General features: G+C 41.7%; 1 protein-coding gene across 3 annotated transcripts in view; it reads right to left on the reverse strand.

Moving 5' to 3' along the window:
• Positions 1 to 914: 914 nt before the first annotated feature.
• The window catches only part of DAGLA (diacylglycerol lipase alpha), a 132,317-nt gene continuing 110,961 nt past the window's right edge, over positions 915 to 22,270 (reverse strand). For all 3 annotated transcript variants that reach the window (XM_073604664.1, XM_073604666.1, XM_073604665.1), the window contains exons 19-20: positions 20,575 to 20,765; positions 915 to 14,523 (exon numbers count right to left, since the gene is read on the reverse strand). In XM_073604664.1, the coding sequence (XP_073460765.1) occupies positions 13,602 to 14,523; positions 20,575 to 20,765 (1,113 nt within the window). In that variant the 3' untranslated portion in view covers positions 915 to 13,601. The remainder of the gene's footprint in view (positions 14,524 to 20,574; positions 20,766 to 22,270) is intronic.

The following is a 22,270-nucleotide window of genomic DNA, read 5'->3' on the forward strand; positions in this document are numbered from 1 at the left end:
TTTGTTTACACTGAAAGATCCCCATTCTGCCTGTTTCTGGAGCGATCGCTGGTGCGAGTCCGCCAGACCCGCTGGTTGGCTCCCCGTTTGTGAATGGGTCCAGGTGCACCCAAAAATCGCCATGTATGCACCCGTACAATGATGGCGATTCGCGCAGGGGAGCCAACTTGCTGGAGTACAACTGCGGCGGACGGTTGGTAACTAGTTAGAGAGGAGTTCCGCCCCCCCAAAAGTCAGCAGCTACAGGGGGAGGGGAACTGAGCTGGAAGTGGGTGTACCTGTCAAAACCAGGTACTCATTTCCCCTCAAAAGGTGCCAAATGTGGTAACGGACAGGGGGGGGGGGGGGGGGAGAGGCAGATAAGAGGCGCTTCCACTTTTGGGTGGAGCTCCGTTTTAATGAGACATCCGAGGACCCCAGATGTCTCACCTGTTCTTCAATGAATCTCATGGAGCACAGATCATGCTTTATTAGCCTCTTCCCCACAAATACTAGCTGGAAAAAGTGACACAAAAACATGGAAGTGATATTTTGCATGCCGCTTTCGGGGCGTTAACAGGAAGGGGAGATTTGCAAACCTTTTTACCTTTAACATATAATTTATCGAAATCTTAATTTTCCCAATATAATTTGCCCTCTTTTTTCTTTTCAAGCTTTCATCTCTTTGCTGATCAGGCAGATTTGTAATTATAATTTGAATTTGTGAACCAAAGCCTCATTTATAAAATCAACACAAAAAGTGAAAGTTAAAAGTGAGCAAGGACCACATTTCATGCTCAAGTCTGAAAGATGATAACATTTTACAATGGATAGCTTCTTTAAAACAAAGTTATGTATGCACATTCATGACCATATGGTAAGCATTTATGTAAAGTTTTGCTTTAAAGCTATAATAAAACTCAGGAAAACACAAATCAAGTTTGATTTTTTTTTTAATTAATTTTCAGTGCCATTCCAAAATGCAAACTTGTTTTTTTTTTTAAAGTGTTACATAGTGAGTCAGGGAACGGTGGAAGCTACTTTCCCATCTCTTGGCAGGCTCACCAGGGAGGTTATAAAACAACGGTCCATATTACAGGGAAATCACACGCAGGCATAGTATTAAAGTGTTGACATAATAGGATGGCCTTGTATAAATGTGCAGACAGAAGGCCTGCTAACACTGCAGACAGATGAGGGAGACATGAGTGCATCACAAAACCTTCCGTGTCTTTAATAAGTGGGTTTATTGTGTTAATTTCAGTCTGCTGTTAATGAAAAAACTTTTAAAACAAATTAGTTTGTGCAAATTATTATTTAAAAGGATTTCGTAAACATCCCTTTGTTAAGACACCATCTTGCACCCCTTGGTTCCTAGAAGAAAACGCATGAAACTGGTGAGTGCAGACTTGTGCATAAATACAATCTATTTGGGATCCAAGATTGCACCTTTAAAAGACAGCTATAGTGGGCTGTTCCTTGTTACATATTGAAGAAATACGCATTCCTAAGTACAAGGAAGTCTCTAAAGGTGCATTCCTACAAGGCTACATGCACCTGTAACGAAGACTTGAAGAAACTAAGGACTGCGCCCAACCAATACATAGTGCAAAGCATTGATTTAACTACTTTGGCAATCACAAATGCCCCAATATGTACTAGATGGCACCTTTCACACATCAATCAATACAATCCTATTTTACTGCTGCATTGAGCTTGCCAAGCGAAGTGTGCAGCAGTGCAACATGGCGTCATTTCATTTAAAAAAAGAGTCTGTTAATAAAATCGCTGTCGAAGGTTGAACAGCTACACTATCTACAAGACAGTTATGTCTAGTGGTGTAAATATAATTTAATACCTCTTTCTTACAGCTTTGGGTACACCAGATAAAAAAATAGGATGGCATTTAAAGACCTATAGCCCCAATGGCAAAATGTGCAATTTGAATCCAACTTGTGCCATTAGTGACCACGGTATTGTTCACTTAACACAATAGATTGGCATTAGACACACAAACAGATGTGCAGGATTGATCAATGACATGGAGGCAAGCAGTAGCAGTGTGCAGTAATTTACAAGGCAGCCAATCAAAGATTAGTTTTTAACTATGTTTTTCCTGCTCATAGGTGGCCTTTTAAATAATGTTAGACTGGCACCAACATCAAGCTATTACAGCTTCAATACATGACATTCTTCCATTTTCTTGGAATTTAGAATGCTTAGTTTCAGTCATGTAGAATAGTGAAAGCTGATCTAGGGTTGGCTGTTTACTTTACACTGTTGCTCTTTGCATGGTATTATTAAATAAAGCCCTGTGTGGGCTGAACCGGTATATGCATTGAATAATTCATACTCAACTTCTCTCAAATTCATCATTTCCATATTGGTTCAGCTAGCACAGTGGATTGCCTCAGGACAGATGAGATATGAAGATGATTTGGCACAACCCAACTAACCAAATGGCGCTTATAGTTTGGGAACTCTGCCAAGGAAGCTCTGAACCTGCACTGTGAGATTTTGTGTAATGTAGTGAATATATACAGCCTGAAAAGACGGGGATTGTACATCCACCAAGGGCATAGAACAGCCCGTCCCTTTGTACAGTCTGTATAGAATATACAAAAACATATGTATATATTTATATATTTATAAGATATGCTATATCTTTAGTAATTTTTCTTTACAATATTAAGTTTTGCTTTTTACATAAACTACAAGTGATCTGGGTGATGGCACAAGACAAAGAAGCAAGAGTAGGGGGGGGGGGGGGTATAACATGCACAATAAGTTGTGTCCTACTAAAGCATCATTCCTTCTTTGCTATGCCACAAGGCACCAGCCTAGAGAGGATGACCAAAAAGGAAAGGGTCTATAGGTGAGAACTGGGCATAGAGGTTCCTGAAAATTAAGGCATTCTTATTTGCACAGAAAGGTTGTTCATGCAACTGTTCAGAAGTCAACATAAGGCACTCAGGCAGAGGGTGGTGTAAAAGTCCCTCATATTGTAAGAGTAGTCCTGAGTGCCCACTGCCCTGGCAGTGACATCGCTGTGCAAGGTACCAGTTCACAGTACAACTCTACAGAACCAGCTCTACTGTTTATAATACATACAAATTATCTTACAAGATGGCAAAGCAAATGGAATCCATGGTGATTCAGCACACTTGGACCAAAACAGGCCTCTAGGTTTGTCAACTAAATGTTTGCCACTGACCTAGCAGTGACATCGCTGTGCAAGGTACCAGTTCACAGTACAACTCTACAGAACCAGCTCTACTGTTTATAATACATACAAATTATCTTACGAGATGGCAAAGCAAATGAAATCCATGGTGATTCAGCACACTTGGACCAAAACAGGCCTCTAGGTTTGTCAACTAAATGTTTGATTGCTAGATTTAGGCATCAAAACATGCTGAAGACTGGGAGTCCCAAGACAGGCAAAGTCTCTTCACAAGAGACTCTGCACTCATGGCACAAAAAAGTACCTCAACAAAGAGAGGATCACAGGGGTCAGTATTAGTGGTTATTCATTCATTGGCAAAACTCTGTGTTCTAAAAAAACAATAATGATGGTCTCTGATCATGAACAACTTTATGAAACCAATACTGTGCAAAGCACTTAGAATAACTCCAGTGTTAGATGTCTCTGCCAGCCTGGGTGGAGGCATGGAGAGGGTAACCCTAGGAGGACCACAGCAACAAATGAAAGAAAACAGGAACATACAAGAACAAGGGAACATGAGGGTAAAATAAATATACAGAAAAAGGCAAACCATTGAAACATAACTATAAAAGCTGTTGAAAAAAAGCCGGGATACAGGGACCTCAGTGCAAAATCGCAGGCTGTGCAAGCCTTCCTAGGACACCTAACTCCCGACTTCTTAGACATTTAGACACATAGAGGCATTTTCAAATAATTCATATTAAGTGAAAATGTACCATGCTGTAAACATTCTCCATGAGTGGATAACACGGCTCTTCTTACTGTTTAAATACAGATAAATTGATGCAATCTCATTTCCATACAAAAAAACAAAAATTATCAGAAAACTTTGGATTTCCATTTTGTTGATAGAAAAGTGACATTGCCAAGCACTATGGCTGTTGGAGTCAATTAGTCCTGATTCCTCTGTTTCAGAGCCAGCTACAGGCTCTCCACATTCTCTAGCAGAACAGCTATGGGCTGCCATCAAAGACAGCATTATTCAACTTGGCACTTTCCCTCTTAATGTAGCAGGACATTTGTCTCCAATTCAACATCTTTAATTAACTTTTCAGTTAACACATGCATTATTCTGTTATTTACATCCTAACATACATCATAGAGAAGCCTCAAACTATCACTTGCACTGTGACAGTTGGGCTTAAATCAGGTTTGGCAGCAAGCTCCAATTAAACTAAAAATATGCTTCAGAACCAGTATAAACTGAGTGTATGTAGACATTTTCCTTGAGAAAAGCTTCTGACAGATTGAAGCCGACACGGTTCAGGTTGGTCATACATGGGAGTAACAATCATCAATAACCATTCCCATTATTGGTGGAATCGCTCCATTAAGCACACCACTATTTTTTTTTAACAATTCAGACAAACACACAATGTAATTCCCTTTACACCCTGGAGAAAATGGAATGATTACAATCAGAGATTTTCTACCACATTATAAAATCTCAGCAAGTAATAACGAGGAGCATTTTTATGCTCGGCAGTGCTGGTTATTGCTCACAAGGATACACCTAGTCAAGGGACTACTACAAGGAATACTGAGATCTCTTGCACCACTCCGGAACATCAGCCCATGCATGAGTACCTTAAAGCTGGGCAGAGTTGTGCATATCTGAAAATCAACTATATGAGAACAGATGTTCAATGCCAGATGTCACCATCTTTTGCTGTGCCACAGAGTAAATGTTATGTGTGTAGTAGAATTGTCATTTTCCTTCCACTTGAAAATGGCTACAGTAGAATGGTCAGCTGCAGTGAAAATCATCATGATGGATCACCTTTGGTATCAGAGGGTCCTGGTGTCCTAGGCCATGTAAATATTGCTTGACTTGCCTGAACTGGTTTCATTGCTATTCAGAATGGAGGATACAGGACCAACATGGACCATACAAACAGCTTTTATGTCCTCTGCAAAACAAGCTTGTGGTGCTTAGGTGGGTCTGTCCTATGCACATAAATTAGTAGAGCTGCACAATTAATCGTTAAAAAATCGTGATCTCGATTCAACCCCCCTGACGATCTCTATTGCAGAGTTTGCCGATTCTTTCATATAACAGGTGGAGAGACTTATCTGCTCACTCAGCTGTCAAAAGAAAACATTCAGTCTGCCAATTTTTTAAACAACATGTAAATGCAGGAAGTTTAACCATTTAAAGTCTAAATCTTTTTCTGACACTTGTTTCCTAAGTTAAAACCAATATTTTTTGCTAGAAAATTACTTGGAACCCCCAAACATTATATATATTTTAGCAGAGACCCTAGGGAATAAAATGTCAATTGCTGCAATATTTTATGTCACACTGTATTTGCCCAGCGGTCTTTCAAAAGCAATTTTTTTGGGGAAAAAATACACTTCAATGAAAAAAAAAACAAAAAACAAAAAAACAGTAAAGTTAGCCCAATTTTTTTTTGTTTTAATGTGAAAGATGATGTTACGCCGCGAGAACCGTGAGAGAATCGTGATCTATCTTCTAAGCAAAAAAAAAATATTGCGATTCTCATTTTAGCCAGAATCGTGCAGCTCTACTAATTAGGTGGTCTTCAAATTACATGATAGTATAATCAGCTAATTACAATATTACTATATCTAGGTTAATGGTGTTAAGAATAAGCACTATGCAAGAAAGTGCAAATTCCAGGTCTTTAGTAAAGTGGACCTTTACTATGCAAAATAAACTGTGGACCATAACTCTGGCCAAGTCCCCTCCCCTGCAAGCATAATAGTCAGTGTTTTTTTTTTTTTCGTTTTTTTCAGGTGACCACACCCTCCACTGCCATTTTGGATTAGACCAGAATGATGTGTCATGCTTCATTGGGCTGAACCCTGAATAGGTAGCCTGCTTAAAAGGAACAAGATGGTGGTGTGGGACGCAAGGCCTTTTTACACAGGTGGAACGATCGGGTCTGCTTTTCAGTTGGACCCGATCGGACCCTCCAGTCTCCTCCATGGAGTGACGGGTGTCAACGGGCATGTGTCCGTTGACACCCACCGACATCCGATCCATTAAAAACAGACAGATGGGGACCCAATCCCCATCCTTCTGGCGGTTTGGATGACAGTCAGGTTTAAATGAACAGGCGGTCCATTTACATCTCACTGCCCATAGAGGAGAGCGGGCTGTGTCTGTGTCTGCTGAGCAGAAGGACTCCAACGGAGCCTGTCCCACGTGTAAGGGGCTTTAGGCTCTGACACTCGATCAGCAGATCACTACTGGTTTTACTAGGCAGATGTGTATGTTTGTAAAGAAAGCCCAGCTTAACCGGTAAGGGAGGACAGGAGGAGGGGGGAGTGAAGTTCCTCTTTCAATAAGTCAAGCCAATTCCCGCTACTTCTAAAAATGCCTAAAACTCTGGTACCATATCTCAAGCCTCAAGTTGTGCATGTTTTAGGCTAATAAACTCTGTAGTGATCATTGATATGAGCTGCAGAAACAGCAGTATACTGACCACAAATGTCCAGACTGAGAAACCCTGTATCAAATAACTGATTACCCCAAGTATGCAGTACAGTATGCCAAACCATTAGTGTATAACTTTTACATAAGATTGTGTTAAATGACCCAAAATATATGATTATGATTTCCAGCAAGCAGATCTTAGCTATTGCGATCTACAGATTATGTGCTAGAGATTTAACTAAGTTTTACCAACATGTGACATGATTTTATGGGTAAACATTTAAAACATGCATATTCCTAAATACACTTCAGGCTTGTAAAACTGCTTGGTGATGTCATCACTTCATTACCTATTTTTCAGTTGAGTGAATCAAACTGTAAACCATGTGATTCTCTATCAGTTGAAATGTGAATTTCTTAAATGTGTGAGTGCAGAAATCATGCTCCATTTTATCTCAGTGCACAGGTAGGCACCACAAGTCACCGCACAGCAGTGCAACACACCACACTGCTGTGTAGAAACACGAAAGAAGTGTAATTTTGTGCACTTCAAATACTCCTTCCCGTCGCCACCTCCCGGCCCTTTAAGAAGTTCTAAATGCAGGCGGAGGCGGGCATTCCAATCATGTGGCCGATGTGGTTGGCAGTTACAGCAGTCATATGATCAGAAAGCTCCCGATTACAAGTATGCATCAGGAGCTTTTCGGTTCCTGCCGGTAACTGTGCTAGGAGCGCGTTCTCAGCACCAAAATATGTTTACATAGGGATGTATAATTTCAGCCTCCTGGGATTAAAGTCTACCCATCGAGAGGCTGCATATATGCATACCTCCGATGGGAACTATGTGATGCACTAAAACACGCATCTGACTGCACATAAACAGGTAGATTTAATTTATAGATTACTCTACTTGAACAAGATGGAGACAAATATTCTCATGTTAGTGGCAATTTTACAAACGCTTCATGTAGTTACAGGCAGGGAAATGAATAGTGCATGTCCAAAGTTTGGAGGAAGTGGAACAAAAGTGACAAATAAAGGTTGGTGGGTGGAAGACTTGCAGGTGCAGATGACCTGTTGCTAAGTTCTATATTTCCTGAAAATAATTGGGTTTATTTTATAAAATGTAATAAAAATAAGCCACCACCTCTGTACCACATCCAAAAATTGTAATGCTTGACATCCAAATAGAATTAGTGCAGACTTTACTGGCACAAGCTTTATACAAATTTGGCTAAGAACCAAATTTACTTCTTAGAAAAAAAGGAACTAGCAGTTCAAAAGGAAATATAAGTAACAATAAGGGGATGTACAATATTTTTTTATAAAGCTTGAGCGTTATCTCATTTGTACCAATAAAGTCTGCACTAATCCTATTTGGATGTTAAGCATTTTAGAAAATTTACTTCAAAGAAAAATAAAGCAGATGTCAAAAGACAGTTAATTCGTTTATAGGCATTTTTTCATAAAAGCTGTTTCCAACTAAATGCTTAGAGCCAGGCAGATATAAAAAAAATACCCTTTTTGGTTTTTTAAAGAAATAATTTAAAAGTCATGAAATCATTTTTCAGCTCATGAGAAGTAGAGAATATGAAAAAAAGTTAAATGTGATATTACCAGTCACAATTTAGCCAAGAGGCGGATGGAAAGATGGGCAGTGATACAAATAATGTATAATTACAAGTTCTTAAAAGTGTTGTCAGCCTCTAAAGCTGCCCATATATTATTCATTTTGTTTTGTTCAACTTGCAGGTTGAATGAAAAAAAGGAATCGATTACCCTATCCACACATTCAAGGTGGATGGGGGAATCCTTCCCACTGAACCTTTGTATTCTTACAGCGCGGAGACTTCAACGCTGTCAGAATGCATTGATCGACGATATTCTAGGATCATAGATAAGCTGCATCCAGTGCTGGTTACATGACCAAAACCTCAGGTATTTGAAGATGTAATTTCTAAAAATAAGGGAAAATCGGCCTTACTAGGGACTCCATACACTTTCATCTACTATCAGCATTTAGATTGGCTGGTTTTCCCTTTTAAAAAGAGATTTTATGACCAAATGCCTAGATTTTGGTCATAAAACCAAAACAAGAGGAACTCTGGAAATGCATTTTCTTAAGAAAGGCAAGTATCCCGATACTTCTTTTGCCCTTTATGTAGTAGTTAATATACACTATATGGCCAAAAGTTTATGGACACGTAACTATCATTCCTACACTCTCTGAATTAGTTCAGCTATTTCCAGTAAAGGGTAGTTATGCCCCATACACACGGTCGGATTTTCCGACGGAAAATGTGTGATAGGACCTTGTTGTCGGAAATTCCGACCGTGTGTAGGCTCCATCACACATTTTTCATCGGATTTTCCGACACACAAAGTTTGAGAGCAGGCTATAAAATTTTCCGACAACAAAATCCGTTGTCGGAAATTCCGATCGTGTGTACACAAATCCAACGCACAAAGTGCCACGCATGCTCAGAATAAATAAAGAGACGAAAGCTATTGGCTACTGCCCCATTTATGGTCCCGACGTACGTGTATTACGTCACCGCTTTCAGAACGATCGGATTTTCCGACAACTTTGTGTGACCGTGTGTATGCAAGACAAGTTTGAGCCAACATCCGTCGGAAAAAATCCTAGGATTTTGTTGTCGGAATGTCCGAATAATGTCCGACCGTGTGTATGGGGCATTAAAGGAGCAGTACAGCCAAAGCTCATTTGGCTGTACTTCTCCTGGATCACAGGAGTGCAGTTCATTCAGTATTCGGCTGACATCACAGAGCCAGTCCAGGCTTGAGCAAGTTTACGACAATGAAGTGCCTGGACTGGCACCCGACTCAGCCTTTCAGTGAGCCACTGAGAGGCTGAGCCGCCCGCTCCTGCCCCCTCCACAGCTCAGAGCTCCAGTGAACGATTGGGGGGGGGGGGGGCAGAGCAGAGAGCTGTGACTGACAGTCACCAGTTCTTTGCTCAGGGAACCCTAAGATCCAAGTGATCGGCAGTATTTGATCGCACGGTTCTCAGTCCTAAAGCCAGCGGGGGACAGATGCAGCATTGGTCCGATGCTGCATCCACCTAGATAAGTATGATTCTGAAAAAAGGCCCCCATACTTCTCTTTTAATGCTACAACATACAAAAACTCTTTAGACAACGTGTGCGCTTCCAACCTTGTGGCAGCAGTCTGGTGGAAGCCATTATCATCAATTCCAGCATGATTGTGCCCTATGCACAATAGACAGGTCCATAAAAGACAGGTCCATAAAGACATGGTTTAGGGAGTTTGATGTGGAGAAACTCAAGTGGCCCCCACAGAACCTTGACCTCAGCCCTATTGAACACCCTTAGAATAAACTGAAATGCCAACTGCTAGGTCTTGTCCAACATCAGTACTTCACCTCAGAAAATACGCTTTTGGCTAAATATGCACAGATTCCCACAGACATAGTCCAATAACTTGTGGAGAGCCTTCCTAGAACAGTACACTGTTATAACTGAGGAAGGTGGGGGGCAACAGCTCCATATTATTACTCATGGTTTTGCAATTGTATGTCCAAATTACACTATCCAACACCGTTCATTGACTTTTGGCCGTATACTGTAGCTATATGTTAATACTCCAATGTAGGTCCACTGAAAATGAAAAAAAAAAAAAAATCAATTCCTACATGTTGAATCAAGCTGTGCACAAGAGGAAGTGAAACCAGATGAGGAACCAGTTGAATTGTATAGGGCACATTTCAATAACAGAAAACAGTAGTTAAGTGTCATCCTAGCTGGCTCTGAGGATTGTCTAGCCTTCTTATGCTGTGTACACATGAGCAGAATGTCCGACAGAAAAAGTCAGACGGGAGCTTTTCGTATATTCTGATCGTGTGTATGCCCCATCGGACTTTTTGCATTGAAAATTCTGACGGACCTAGAAAGAGAACATGTTCTAAATTTTTCCGACGGGAAAACCGATCGTCTGTACCAACGTACCAAAAACGACACATGCTCTGAAGCAAGTACGAGACGGAAGCTATTGGCTACTGGCTATTGAACTTCTATTTTCTAGTCCCGTCGTACGTGTTGTACGTCACCGCGTTCTGGATGGTCGGAATTTGGTGTGACTGTGTGTATGCAAGACAGCTTGAGCGGAATTCCGTCGGAAAAACCTTCAGAGTTTATTCCGACGGGAAAACCGGTCATGTGTACAGGGTATTAGAAGTGATGCTTTTAAAGGCTACCAAGCTCCCTTCTTATTCCAAGTTAAAAAATAAGAATGTGACTGAAAAAAAGACTTGAGTTTTGCAAGAAGCTTGTACTGTTCGTGTTTTGTTTTTTTTAAGTTCTATCTTTGGTAATAAAATTCCTGAACGCAGGCGCATGTAAAAATGTATACGATTTTTGGAGCTTGTTATAAAACTTAAATTCCATAACACAATACATATATTAACCTTTAAAAAATGTAATGAAGATAACCATCTTTTTACGCAGTTATTCTGTATTTTTCTTAAAATTTGCATCTATTTTTCTCTAAGTATTTTATATAGTAACATCCAATATTCAGGAGTGGTTAGTGTACACCATGTTGCAAGCTGACCTGTTCAAGTATAAGAGCTTACACAAATGAGCATTAATGGATGCTCCCACCCTTGCCTATGTGGCAAAACGTAATGGCACACATGCAAAGAGTGAACATATGGGGTTGATTTATTAAAGGAAAATAGACTGTGTACTTTGCAAGTGCAGCTGCTCTCTGCAAGGGCAATGGCTCCAGAGCTTACTAAATGAGGGGAAGCTCTGCCGACTTCCGCCATCCAATCACATGCAAGCACATTTTTTTTATTTCTTGCATGTGATTGGGCATTCTTTGTAATGTGAAGCTTTATCTCATTTACTAAACTCTAGAGCAACTGCACTTGTAAAGCGCACAGTCTATTTTCCCTTAGTAAATCAACTCAATATCATAGAAATACCAGATCCCTATGGTTAGTACATATTTCAATACTCATCAACACTTTGCTGACCAAATGGACACTCCTTGAAGTGTTTACGAAATGCTAAAACAAGCACCCCTTCATGTGACACTGATGGGAACCCAGACTCTGACCACATAGGTTGGTTCTTCTGTTCAAGCAAATTACAACAGTGCTAAAAGATAGTCTTACAAATGCTCAAATACTGTGGCACTACAAAAAGGTGCCGGTTCCCGTGAATTAACACATATACTGCATTTCAGACGGAACATATATATCAGAGGCGCTGGATTCAACTTAACAGCATCTCATGGTTTAAGTAAATGCAACTGATTTCATATGGAGTGCTGTAGCTCTGATGAGACGGCTCTCTACAAAAACAGGGTGCCCTTTATCTAGGGGACCCAATGTTTAAAGGGTTAGTTCACTTTTTCAGAAAGAATGAAAAGGTGAACTAACACCATACACCTTCCCCACCCCCCTGGTCCCTGCTGTACTTACCTCCATGATGAGCTATCAGTGCCCATGCAGCCAGTGCAATGGTCCGGGATTTAAAATTCCCTCTTCTCTGTGCAGAGCTTCAGAGATGGATCAGAGCGATGCTCTGTACCGAGGCTGACCAATCAGAATCGCTCTGATCTGCCACGGAGGTGCTGCACAGAGTAGAGGCAGAACAGCATGAATTTCATATCCCTGGACAGCTCTACTAGTTACGTGGGCACGAACAGCTCATCACCAATGGGTAGAAAGTACATCGGGGACTGGGGTGGGGGGTTTTAGGATGTTCATTTATTTTTAATATCTTTTAAAGTGAACAAACACTTTTAGCTTTACTTGTGAAAGGTCTAATGAAAGCACCAATTCAAAGACCTAAGAATCCAACAGCTTTGTACATTAGTGTTTGCTCATACCAAGACAACATGAACAGCCAGACACTTTCCCTTCATCAGGCTTATAAATGCCGTAACTGGACCCAAAAGGGTGCTTTTAGTAGATGCGTATAATAAAGCGCAGTATTGCTAGTATCAGCATGGCACATACCAGAGGGGTATTTTGGATGGTACAGATATTTCAGTGGTGCAATGACCACATCTATGAAAGCTGAACTGGTTCTACTGTCTGCTTTGTGCATGGCCACTGACTCAAATTGTATTGAGAGGCCAAGTCTTTTGCTATAACAGCACATTAATGCAGCCATGACCACATGGCTTGTCTACATACTTTAATATTGGAGAGAGCAAGCCTTTAACCAGTTTCTTATTGCTTCATGCATGGTAGACTTATGCACATAATTTTGACTGAAGTAAAAGACATCACCAACAGTAAAAATGCATATAGTCTTAAATGTTTCCCATAGTACATGTCACTTTGATTTTGCCACAGTGCAGTGCACAGAGGTAATGCTTAAACATCCCTAATATTCCAGTTCATATTCTATTACACAAATTTGCCACTCATACATTCTTTCATGTAATCTAGTCAGGAAACATAATGGCACATAAATGACATAAGCAATGAAGGCAAAGGGTAGAGGGGTGTCCCTGTTTGCCCCACAGTGGTTGACAGAATGTAGTGTAATGCGTTTGTAGAGCAAAAGGTAGAAATATGGCCTTATCTAAATACCCTAGGACAGAAAGTGGTAGAGCAACCCAAAATGCCCAGTCAGTTTTCTTATAAACTTCAACATTCCAACAGACCAATGACACAGGGTGGTATGAAGCCTTGGCTGGTAAAGTAGAAGCCATGCAAGACTGCCATGTGGTGGCATCTTCATAGTGCAACAATTCACTTTCCTTGGTTTATCATCTTCTCAAAGATTCCAACATACATTTTAGCTGCCGCATGGTTTACAAAATATTGGTACCATAGGTATAAACCTTAATGGCAGGATGGCAGCTATCTCTGCCATCTCAATCACCTTTGCTAACTAAGCTCTGGTATATTTCTTCCTACAGTAGCCTGGCAGATTTCTATTACCAAAGCTGCATTCCCTCCATATATATTCTACCTAATGTTCTCTGTGTGCTCTGCTATAGAGCAGAAATTAGCAATTCTTCCTGTTTAGCATGTATAGGCCCTGTGGGCGTAGCAGTCCGTGTTGGATCTGGTGTTAAGCACTCCTGGCTGCTCATCCCTGTGGGTGTCAAGTCCATGAGCTCACCCGAAGAGCTGAGAGGAAAAGAGGCAGACACAGATATGCCCGAGGATGGATCAGTTGAACCAGCAAAGAGACGGGGAGGCTTCGGCACCAAATTTGGCTCAAACTGTGCTCTTAGAAGTATCTCCTGATCGCTTACTGATTTGGCCATTTCGCGGTCTGTTCCTTCTGACACCATCATATTGTAAAGGTCTTGCAAAGACCCACTTTTACTGTCTAAATTGAACAGACTGTCTATAAATTCTGCAAATTCTAATACTTGTGGGCTGGGTACTTCTGTGAGGCGGCCATTTTGTAAAGACAGCTCCTCCTGTGCAGGTGTTTGCACCCTTGTGGTCTCTGCTCCTGCTACGATCTCTTCCTCCCAGGGTGGCAGGTCTCCTGGAGATGACCGACCACTGTTATGAACAATTTCAGTATGTTGGCTTTCCTGTGAGTGTTTAGAAAGGGCATCTGCCCCCAAAAGCTCTGTGCGAGAGCTTAGAGATGGGTTCTCCTCTGGAATGGTGGGATCAATGAAAAAACAGTGCGACTCATCACGTTCCAGTACAGCTCTTAAACTGGGGGAACCACGAATGCTTCGGAACCCAGAGGAACGCCTTGAATCAAAACTGTATACAGACTCATTGTCTGACAGGCTCTCCATTGTAGCCAATGGAGCTCTACGGTCCTGCAGGGAAACTGCCAGGCAGTCCTTGGTGCTCATCAACAATAACTCAACAGGATCCTTCAATACTGGGGACAAAAGTCGAGAATCGTAGAATCCTTCAAGGCTAATCTCAGACTGTTTACTCCTACAGTAGCGGAAAAATAAAAACAAGTCTCTTTTTAATGCAAATGCAAGATTAAGGAGCGCAAAAAAATAGCCACCAAAGTCAGTATACATTACATTGTACATAGCATTGATTGCAATCTAGGCAAAGAGGCTACATGCTAACTTCTTAACAAACCTTGCAGGCCAGGGTCCCACTGAATTTTTAAAATTCTAAATGGTCCTATCATTATAATACCTTGTAACTTAAAACAGGAATGAAAACATGCAACGCATATAGATATATATCTATATGTGCAATATAGAGCCAAATGCACTTGCATTTCTGAATGTCAGATTTTTCAGATATTTACACCTATACAATAAAACTCAGGGGACAAAAGAATGTGTTAAAAGTATATCTAAAGCTCTTCTTTTAATTTAATTTTTTTTTTGATATAGTAGAGAAAAGTTAAAAAACACTTGTCAGGCATAATTTTGCCATTTGTGTCCCATTTGAGAGATTTTCATTACTTCCTGTCCTGCGGACAAAACAGGAAGTACAGAAATCGCCCCAAAACTATTAAAAAAAAATCCACATTTCATGCATTCCCTCATTAGGTCTCATGCACACTGGACGTTTTTACAGCTACTGTTTTTGGCTTCAGGCATTTTTTTCTACAGTCAATAAACTCTCCAACATGTTATCCTATGTGTCCACGCACACATAGGCTGTTATCAACTGTTTTTGGATGGGGCGTTTTTAGGCTGTAAAAAAAACCCCAAAACTACCAGGTTCCGAGAGGAGTTTTTCAGTTGTAAAAATGCTCTAATACCCAAAAACTCTGAAAAATGCAGATAAACGCTCAAAAATGCAGCTCAGCAGCGTTTTTATTTTAAACATTTTTGATCCCATTGAAAAAAAAAAAAAAACGCTTACAAACGCTAAAAAAATGCTATTGCAAAAACATTGAAAAAGTCACTGCAAAGCTACTGGCGGTTTTATAACATTATTTTAACGTCCAGTGTGCATGAGGCCTGAATGTTTTGGTTTCCTCGCTTTGTCACCAGGATAAACCCTGTGAATCTTCCCAAAACATTTCAATAAAAACTTGAAAAGGTTTTTAATTGCTTCCCCCACTCTGTACGAAACAAGCAAAAAAAAAAACTTTTGGCTTTAGATGCACTTTATTCTTATTCTCAGCTGTAAAATTTAGCTCCCGTAGGATGTATTCAGCTATGGGTATTGCATGCAATCTGTGTAAGAGAATAAGGTACAAAACCATTGCCCAACTCCTGTAGCATACTAGTTCTAAGCTAGCAATTCAGTGAAAAGGTTCAATGTTACACATTCTAACTAATAAGCAGTGAACAAGTGCATCAAGACCTAATCACACATCTTGCTTTGCAACACATTCTCTTTAAATTTTCCCACTGACCAGTTTAACTGAAAGGGTTGAAATCCAAGCTAGGAAATGCCATTCACAAATGCAAGTGTCACTCCCTCCAATGAAACAGCTTTTCCTCTGAATGTGAACCAGCAAAAATGATCTTGGGATAACAAAAACTGCTCAGGTACTCTTAGGCCTGGTTCACACCTATGCAGGTTGCAGTTTGCATATTCCAGGTGCATTTTGCATTTTTCAATAAACATTTTGATCCATTAAAGTCTATGGAACCAAAGAAATAGAAAAAATTCCCTGGCCCTTTCCATAAAATGCACAGATGTGAACATGACCCATAGAAAACCATGTTAAATGGACTGTAGTGTGTTTCTGCCAAACTGAAAATGCACTAAAAAAATGCATAGGTGTGAACAAGGCCTTATAGCAGAACTCAAGACAAATAGCAAATTACACATCTGAAATATGTATGTGAACAGCAAAGGATTTAAGATTCCGTTCAGTCAATTCTGAGATTCACATGCTTCTACAGTAGGTTACTGCAATAGTGTGTTAATCTCGCTGCTGTTATCAGTGAGATTTGACACCTGCGAGCCCCGTCACGGGAGCCAGCACCGAGCTGGCTTGCTCATCGGGAAAGGAAAACTGTTTTTTTCCTTTCGCGATGAGCGACAGGCAGTGCTGACAGCTGTCTGGTATGAATCATGAGGGGGAACGCCGCGCCAAATTTTAAATAAAAAACCGGCATGGGTTCCCCCCAGGGGCATACCAGGCCCTTAAGTCTGGTATGGATTTTAAGGGGAACCCCCTACGCCGAAAAAACAAATCCATAACAGACCCTTATCCGAGCACGCAGCCCGGCCAGTCAGGAAAGGGGGTGGGGACGAGCAAGACATTACTATTTCAGTGATCTCCACTTTCTCCCGGGTCCCTCGCCCAAAGGCTGCTTTCATGCATTGTGAACACAGGAGGTTGGCCACTCAGCATGGGCACTGTTCAGAGAATGCTTTGCATTCTCCGAATGATTGTAAAGCATTCTTTGATTAGACGAGGTGAAGAGGCAGTGTCTACTTCAGTGATTTCCAGCTTCCAGGGGCATTGGTCTGTTATAGTATATGCATAGTTACATTGGTCCAAGCTGGACCAACGTAAATATGTATAACATGCCAATGTTTGGAATTATTCTTCAAATCTAAACTCTGGGAAAAATATTTTTTATGCAGTAGGGCTGTTCCCGCACTGCATGGGTTAACTGCTTGTTTTTGTTTTTTTTAGGTGATTGGAGAGCCAAGATATACTCACCTAATCTTCTGATCCTCTGAGACTGGTGCCTGCCACTCTTGCCCCCCCTGTGGTCCAGTGGTCTTGTGCGGTGGACTGTTCCTGACGTCATCACGCCCATAGACTGGCTATGGACATGAAGAGATTAGGAAGAGTCCACCGCTGGATGTGGGGGAGCATTGTTTTCCAGAGGATCGAAGGATCAGGGGAGTATGAACGCTGTGTTCACCCCTAGATAGCCCCAAAACACAGCCATATGACCTTGTCATATAGGTATGGATTGATCTGGCCCTCCTAAAGAAAGCATAAAAAAACGTCCATTGCTGTTTGTTTTGCTTTTTTCTCCGTATTGCCCACATGTGATGTTCTGCCTCAATGCAGCCAGTACAGCTGAAGAAGGCATGAGCAGCTTGTAGAGAGCTGGAGGGTCAAGAGTTGGGCACCAGGGACCTAAAAGAAAATTGTGACTATATAAATGCCATGAAACCAGTACCTAATATGTAAAAAAATCAGGTCAGATTCAGCCAGCTTTCTGTTTACCAGCTCTGCTTGCCTATTCCTGAGCCCCACTAATGTTTAAGAGAAGTATGGCTTTTAAAAAAAATAAATAGTCATATTCACCTATGCAGATGCAGCACCGATCCCAGCTGCAGCTGTCCCCCACTGTCTCGAAGACAGAGAACTGAGCAATCAAAAACCGCTGCTCACTCAGTTCTCGGTCTTCAGCCTGTAGAAAGCAGGTGAATGCCAGTTACTGGCTCTCTGCTCCTCCAGTGCTCACTGGAGCACCAGGCTGTGGCGGGGTGGGAGCGGCTGGCTCAGTCTCCCACCGGCTCATTGGGAAGCTGAGCGAGCTTCCGGGTTCAGGCATCTGGGTTGATCCCGACTGTAAAGTTGGAATCTTTCTCCAGCCTGGACTGGAAGAGTGACATCAGCTGACAATGGCTTTAGCCCTCTGTTGGATGAAAACGGGTCACAGGAGTGCAGAACGAACTGCACTCTTGTGATCCATAGGAGAAGTATAGACAAAACAGCTTTGGCTATACTTCTACTTTTATGAGGCTGCACATGACAGTAATGGGCAAATAGCAAGGAAGACTGAGCTATTAAACTCTGTTCCCTTGGTCTCCAAGATTCTCCTCCTACCTATCACAGCACTCCTTCAGTGTTGCCTACCAACTCTGTCTCCTCCTCTCCCTTTCCTCTTTCTGTGACAGTCCCCCAAGGCTCTGTTCTTGGACACCTTCTCTTCTCTATCTACACCTCCTCCCTTGGTCACTTGATAAACCTCCCATCTATACACCCAATGGGAATTGAATACCATCTCTACACCCAAATTTATCTGTCTACTCCTCACCTCACTCCTTCGGTCTCCTCTTTCATTACTAACCGACATATCAGCATGGATGTTGTACCTCTTCCTTAAAACTAAATCTCTCTAAACCAAGCTGATAATATTGCCCCCTGCCCGTTGCCCTCCTCTATGACTTTTCCATCAAGGTCAATAATGCAACCATCAATCCCTCCCCTCATGCCAGTGTACTAGGTGTAATCCTAGACTCTGGCCTGTCCTTTCAGCCCAAAATCCACTCATTGTCAAAAGCTTGTAGACTTCACCTCCGTAACATCTCTAAGATTCGCCTCTTTTTAACTAATGAAACCACTAAGCTACTTATTCACTCCCTTGTTATCTCTTGCCTTGACTAATGCAACTCTCTCCTCATAGGCCTACCTCTCCATAGGCTATCCCCTCTTCAGTCTATCATGAATGTGAATGCCAGATTTTATCTACTTTACCAACCGCTCAGTATCTGCCACCCCTTTCTTCCAATCCCTACACTGGCTTCCAATCGCCCAGGAAATTAAATTCAAAATACTAACAGCAAAATACAAAGCCATTCACAACTGTGCCCCGAGCTACATCACCAATCTTGTCTCTAAATATCACCAAAACCGTCCTTTCTGCTCCTCTCAAGACCTCCTGCTCTCCAGCTCCTTTGTCTCCTCCTCCAATGTTTTCTCCAGGACTTCTACAGAGCCTCTCTCATCTCCCTCTCTGGAACTCTCTACCTCAGTCTGTCCGGCTATCTCCTACTCTGGCTGCCTTTAGGAGATTCCTGAAAACTCATCTCTTCAGGGAAGTCTAACACACCTCCAACTAATCTTTTATCACTTCCATCAGCTCATCCCCCATAGTTGAAACCGTTTGTACCACTTGTCCCACCCTATTAGAATGTAAACTCTTATAACCAGGGCCCTCTTAACCCTCTTGTATTTTAATGTATTGTAACTATATTTTACTGTATTGTAACTATACCGTCTCTCTTTTATATTGTAAAATGCTGCATAAACTGTTGGCGCTATATAAATCATGTATAATAATAAAAAAAACACAAATGGGGGTTGTAGTTTATTTAGACATTCAGGTCTTTGAAAGTGTCTTCACTATATAGTAAGTTTGGGTTTCATGGCTTTTATTTAACCACAGGATAACTTGAAAGTGCTATTATTCCCCTCTAAATTTTCACTACGATAAGCTGGCCTTGGAAACCTCCAGCCAAAACATCTCCTCCCATTGGTATATTATCATTCACACTCAGGTTATTCAAGCTGGCATGTTTATTACAATCATTTGAAATTTTAGGGAGTTGGACCATGTCTTTGCATCTAACCACCCACTAATGTCATAGCCGTTCTTTCCTGAAAAATAATCAGTGCGTATGGAATCCATACTACACTAGTTCATCTCTGGAGAAAAAGCTATTTCATAGTGTACCAAACTAGATACAACTAGTGAATAAACAATAAAAGACACATTACAAACTGATATGATATGTTTCGGGGTGAAAAAAAGACTGAAAAAAACTCACAGATGAGATTACAAATCACGACACAAACAGGCCATGGTAATGCAAGAAAAAGGGACAGAACAGTTGTCCATTACACAGACGAGCAAAGAGAAATCAGATCACACCACACAGGTTCCTAAATAACAAGGACAAGAAACATGCGTAAGGAAATGTGAGACAGATGGACGAAGATTAAGGAGTGGAATACATTGAAGTAATTTCTGGAAAATAACCTGCAATAGGTTCCATACTTTCCAACATTCCCTACATTAAAACCCATTTTAAATCATGCCAGCCAACACCAATTCATCGCTCAACCATGCATCCACATCCACACATCATGACAAGTTTTGGATGCAAAACAGAAGTTACTTGGGAGTATGTTATTTTTATGAAACTGAATTAAAGTACTTTGTCAGGTATCAGGGCAGCAATAATGGGCAAATATAAACAATGATGGAATATGGGCCCTGCTGGCCTTCAGGGGTAATATGGTATGTGGCCATGACCACTGACTAACTGAAAATCTTTATGGCCACCACTCAACATCCCACTGCTTACTTGGTGCTGCTGTTCCTCCTGTTGGCATTTGTCCCGGGCATGATGGCAGGTATCACTTCTAGGATGGGAGGAGACAGATGGGGTGGTTGGTGGAAGATCAGCTCAGGGTTTAGGTCAACTTCTGTTGGACTAACCATCACTTTTGCAGCAGAGAGCAGAGCTGTCTTGCCTTTGTTATAATTCTCCAGAACCTGGTAAGGAAAACAATCATACTAGTAAATGCTAGAAGCACAATAAAAATCAAAAGACCTAATGCCGCGTACACATGAGCGGACTTTTCGACCGGACTGGTCTGACGGACTATCCGACGGACTTCCAACGGACTTTCCCAACAAACAGACTTGCCTACACACGATCACACCAAAGTCCGACGGATTCGTACGTGATGATGTACGACCGGACTAAAATAAGGAAGTAGCCAATAGCTGCCCTAGCAACGGTTTTCGTCCGTCGGACTAGCATACAGACGAGCGGACTTTTCGATAGGAACTGGGTCCGGCGGAGTTCCGACGTAAAGATTTGAAACATGTTCCAAATCTAAAGTCCGTCAGATTTTCGACCGAAAAAGTCTGCTGCAGGTCCGATGAAGCCCACAAACGGTCAAATTGTCCGCCGGACTCGGTCCATCGGACCAGTCCGGTCGAAAAGTCCGCTCGTGTGTACGCGGCATTACACTTGCTTATGTGGGTGTACAAAACACGTAAAAAGTTTACCACTGCCTATATAAATTACTGAACACTGCAGTCCCTCCTGGCCCACTATATGCCAGATAAGGTGAATTTAAAATGGTTCTAAAGGCTAAAGGTTTTTTACCTTTATGCATTCTGTGCAGCACCTCCCCTCCAGCCCCCCCCCCCCCAATCCTTACCTAAGCCCCCTCTGATCCAGCGAAGTTCATGATAGCCTTGGCTGTATGAGGGCTGTCCTCACTGGTAGAGACAGCAGTATCCAGAAAATTTTGTGGGCAATTTGTCGAGGCAATGGCTGGTGTTGGCGCTTCAATTATCATAGCGCCATGGTTGATATGGTGTCAGGATGATTGAAGTGCATTATTTCTGTTATTACATTGTAATATAGAATTAAATAGTTCAACTCACCAAAATGCAGAATCATTGGGAGCCCTGAGTGTGTCACTTGCTACCGTCGCCTGCCACCAGATGCAGCGTGTCACTTGCCACCGTTGGCTGCCACCAAATGCGGATTGTCACTTGCCATATCCCCTGCCACCAGATATGGATTGTCACTTGCCAATGTCGCCTGCCACAAGATGCGGATTGTCACTTGCCAGTGGCTGTGTCCCAGAGTGAGGGCGGGCAGTGAGAGATAATGTAATCTCTCTGCTGCCCGCGCCTGCACAGTGATGGCCGTGTTCTGTTAGAAGCTGAGCTGCGGTGATGCAGGGTGAGAGATGATGTCAGAAATCCGCTACTCATTAGAATATGCAACCAAAGTGATGTTGCATTGTGGCCATCTTGGTACACCCCCACTTGTCCGCAGTAAGCCTAGAGTTAAAAGTCAGCAGGCAGACATCTTTATACACCCACTGGAGTCTTGCTTTTCACAGTTATTTTTAACAGTAAACTCAGCTTATTTAGTGAAATATAAGTTGAGTTTACTGTTAAAAATAACAGTGAAAAGCAAGACTCTGGTGGGTGTATAAAGATGTCCGCTTCCTGACAGAACACCTGCCTGCTCG

This window comes from Aquarana catesbeiana, linkage group LG11, assembly GCF_042186555.1.
Source record: "Aquarana catesbeiana isolate 2022-GZ linkage group LG11, ASM4218655v1, whole genome shotgun sequence".
Classification (NCBI taxonomy): domain Eukaryota; kingdom Metazoa; phylum Chordata; class Amphibia; order Anura; family Ranidae; genus Aquarana; species Aquarana catesbeiana.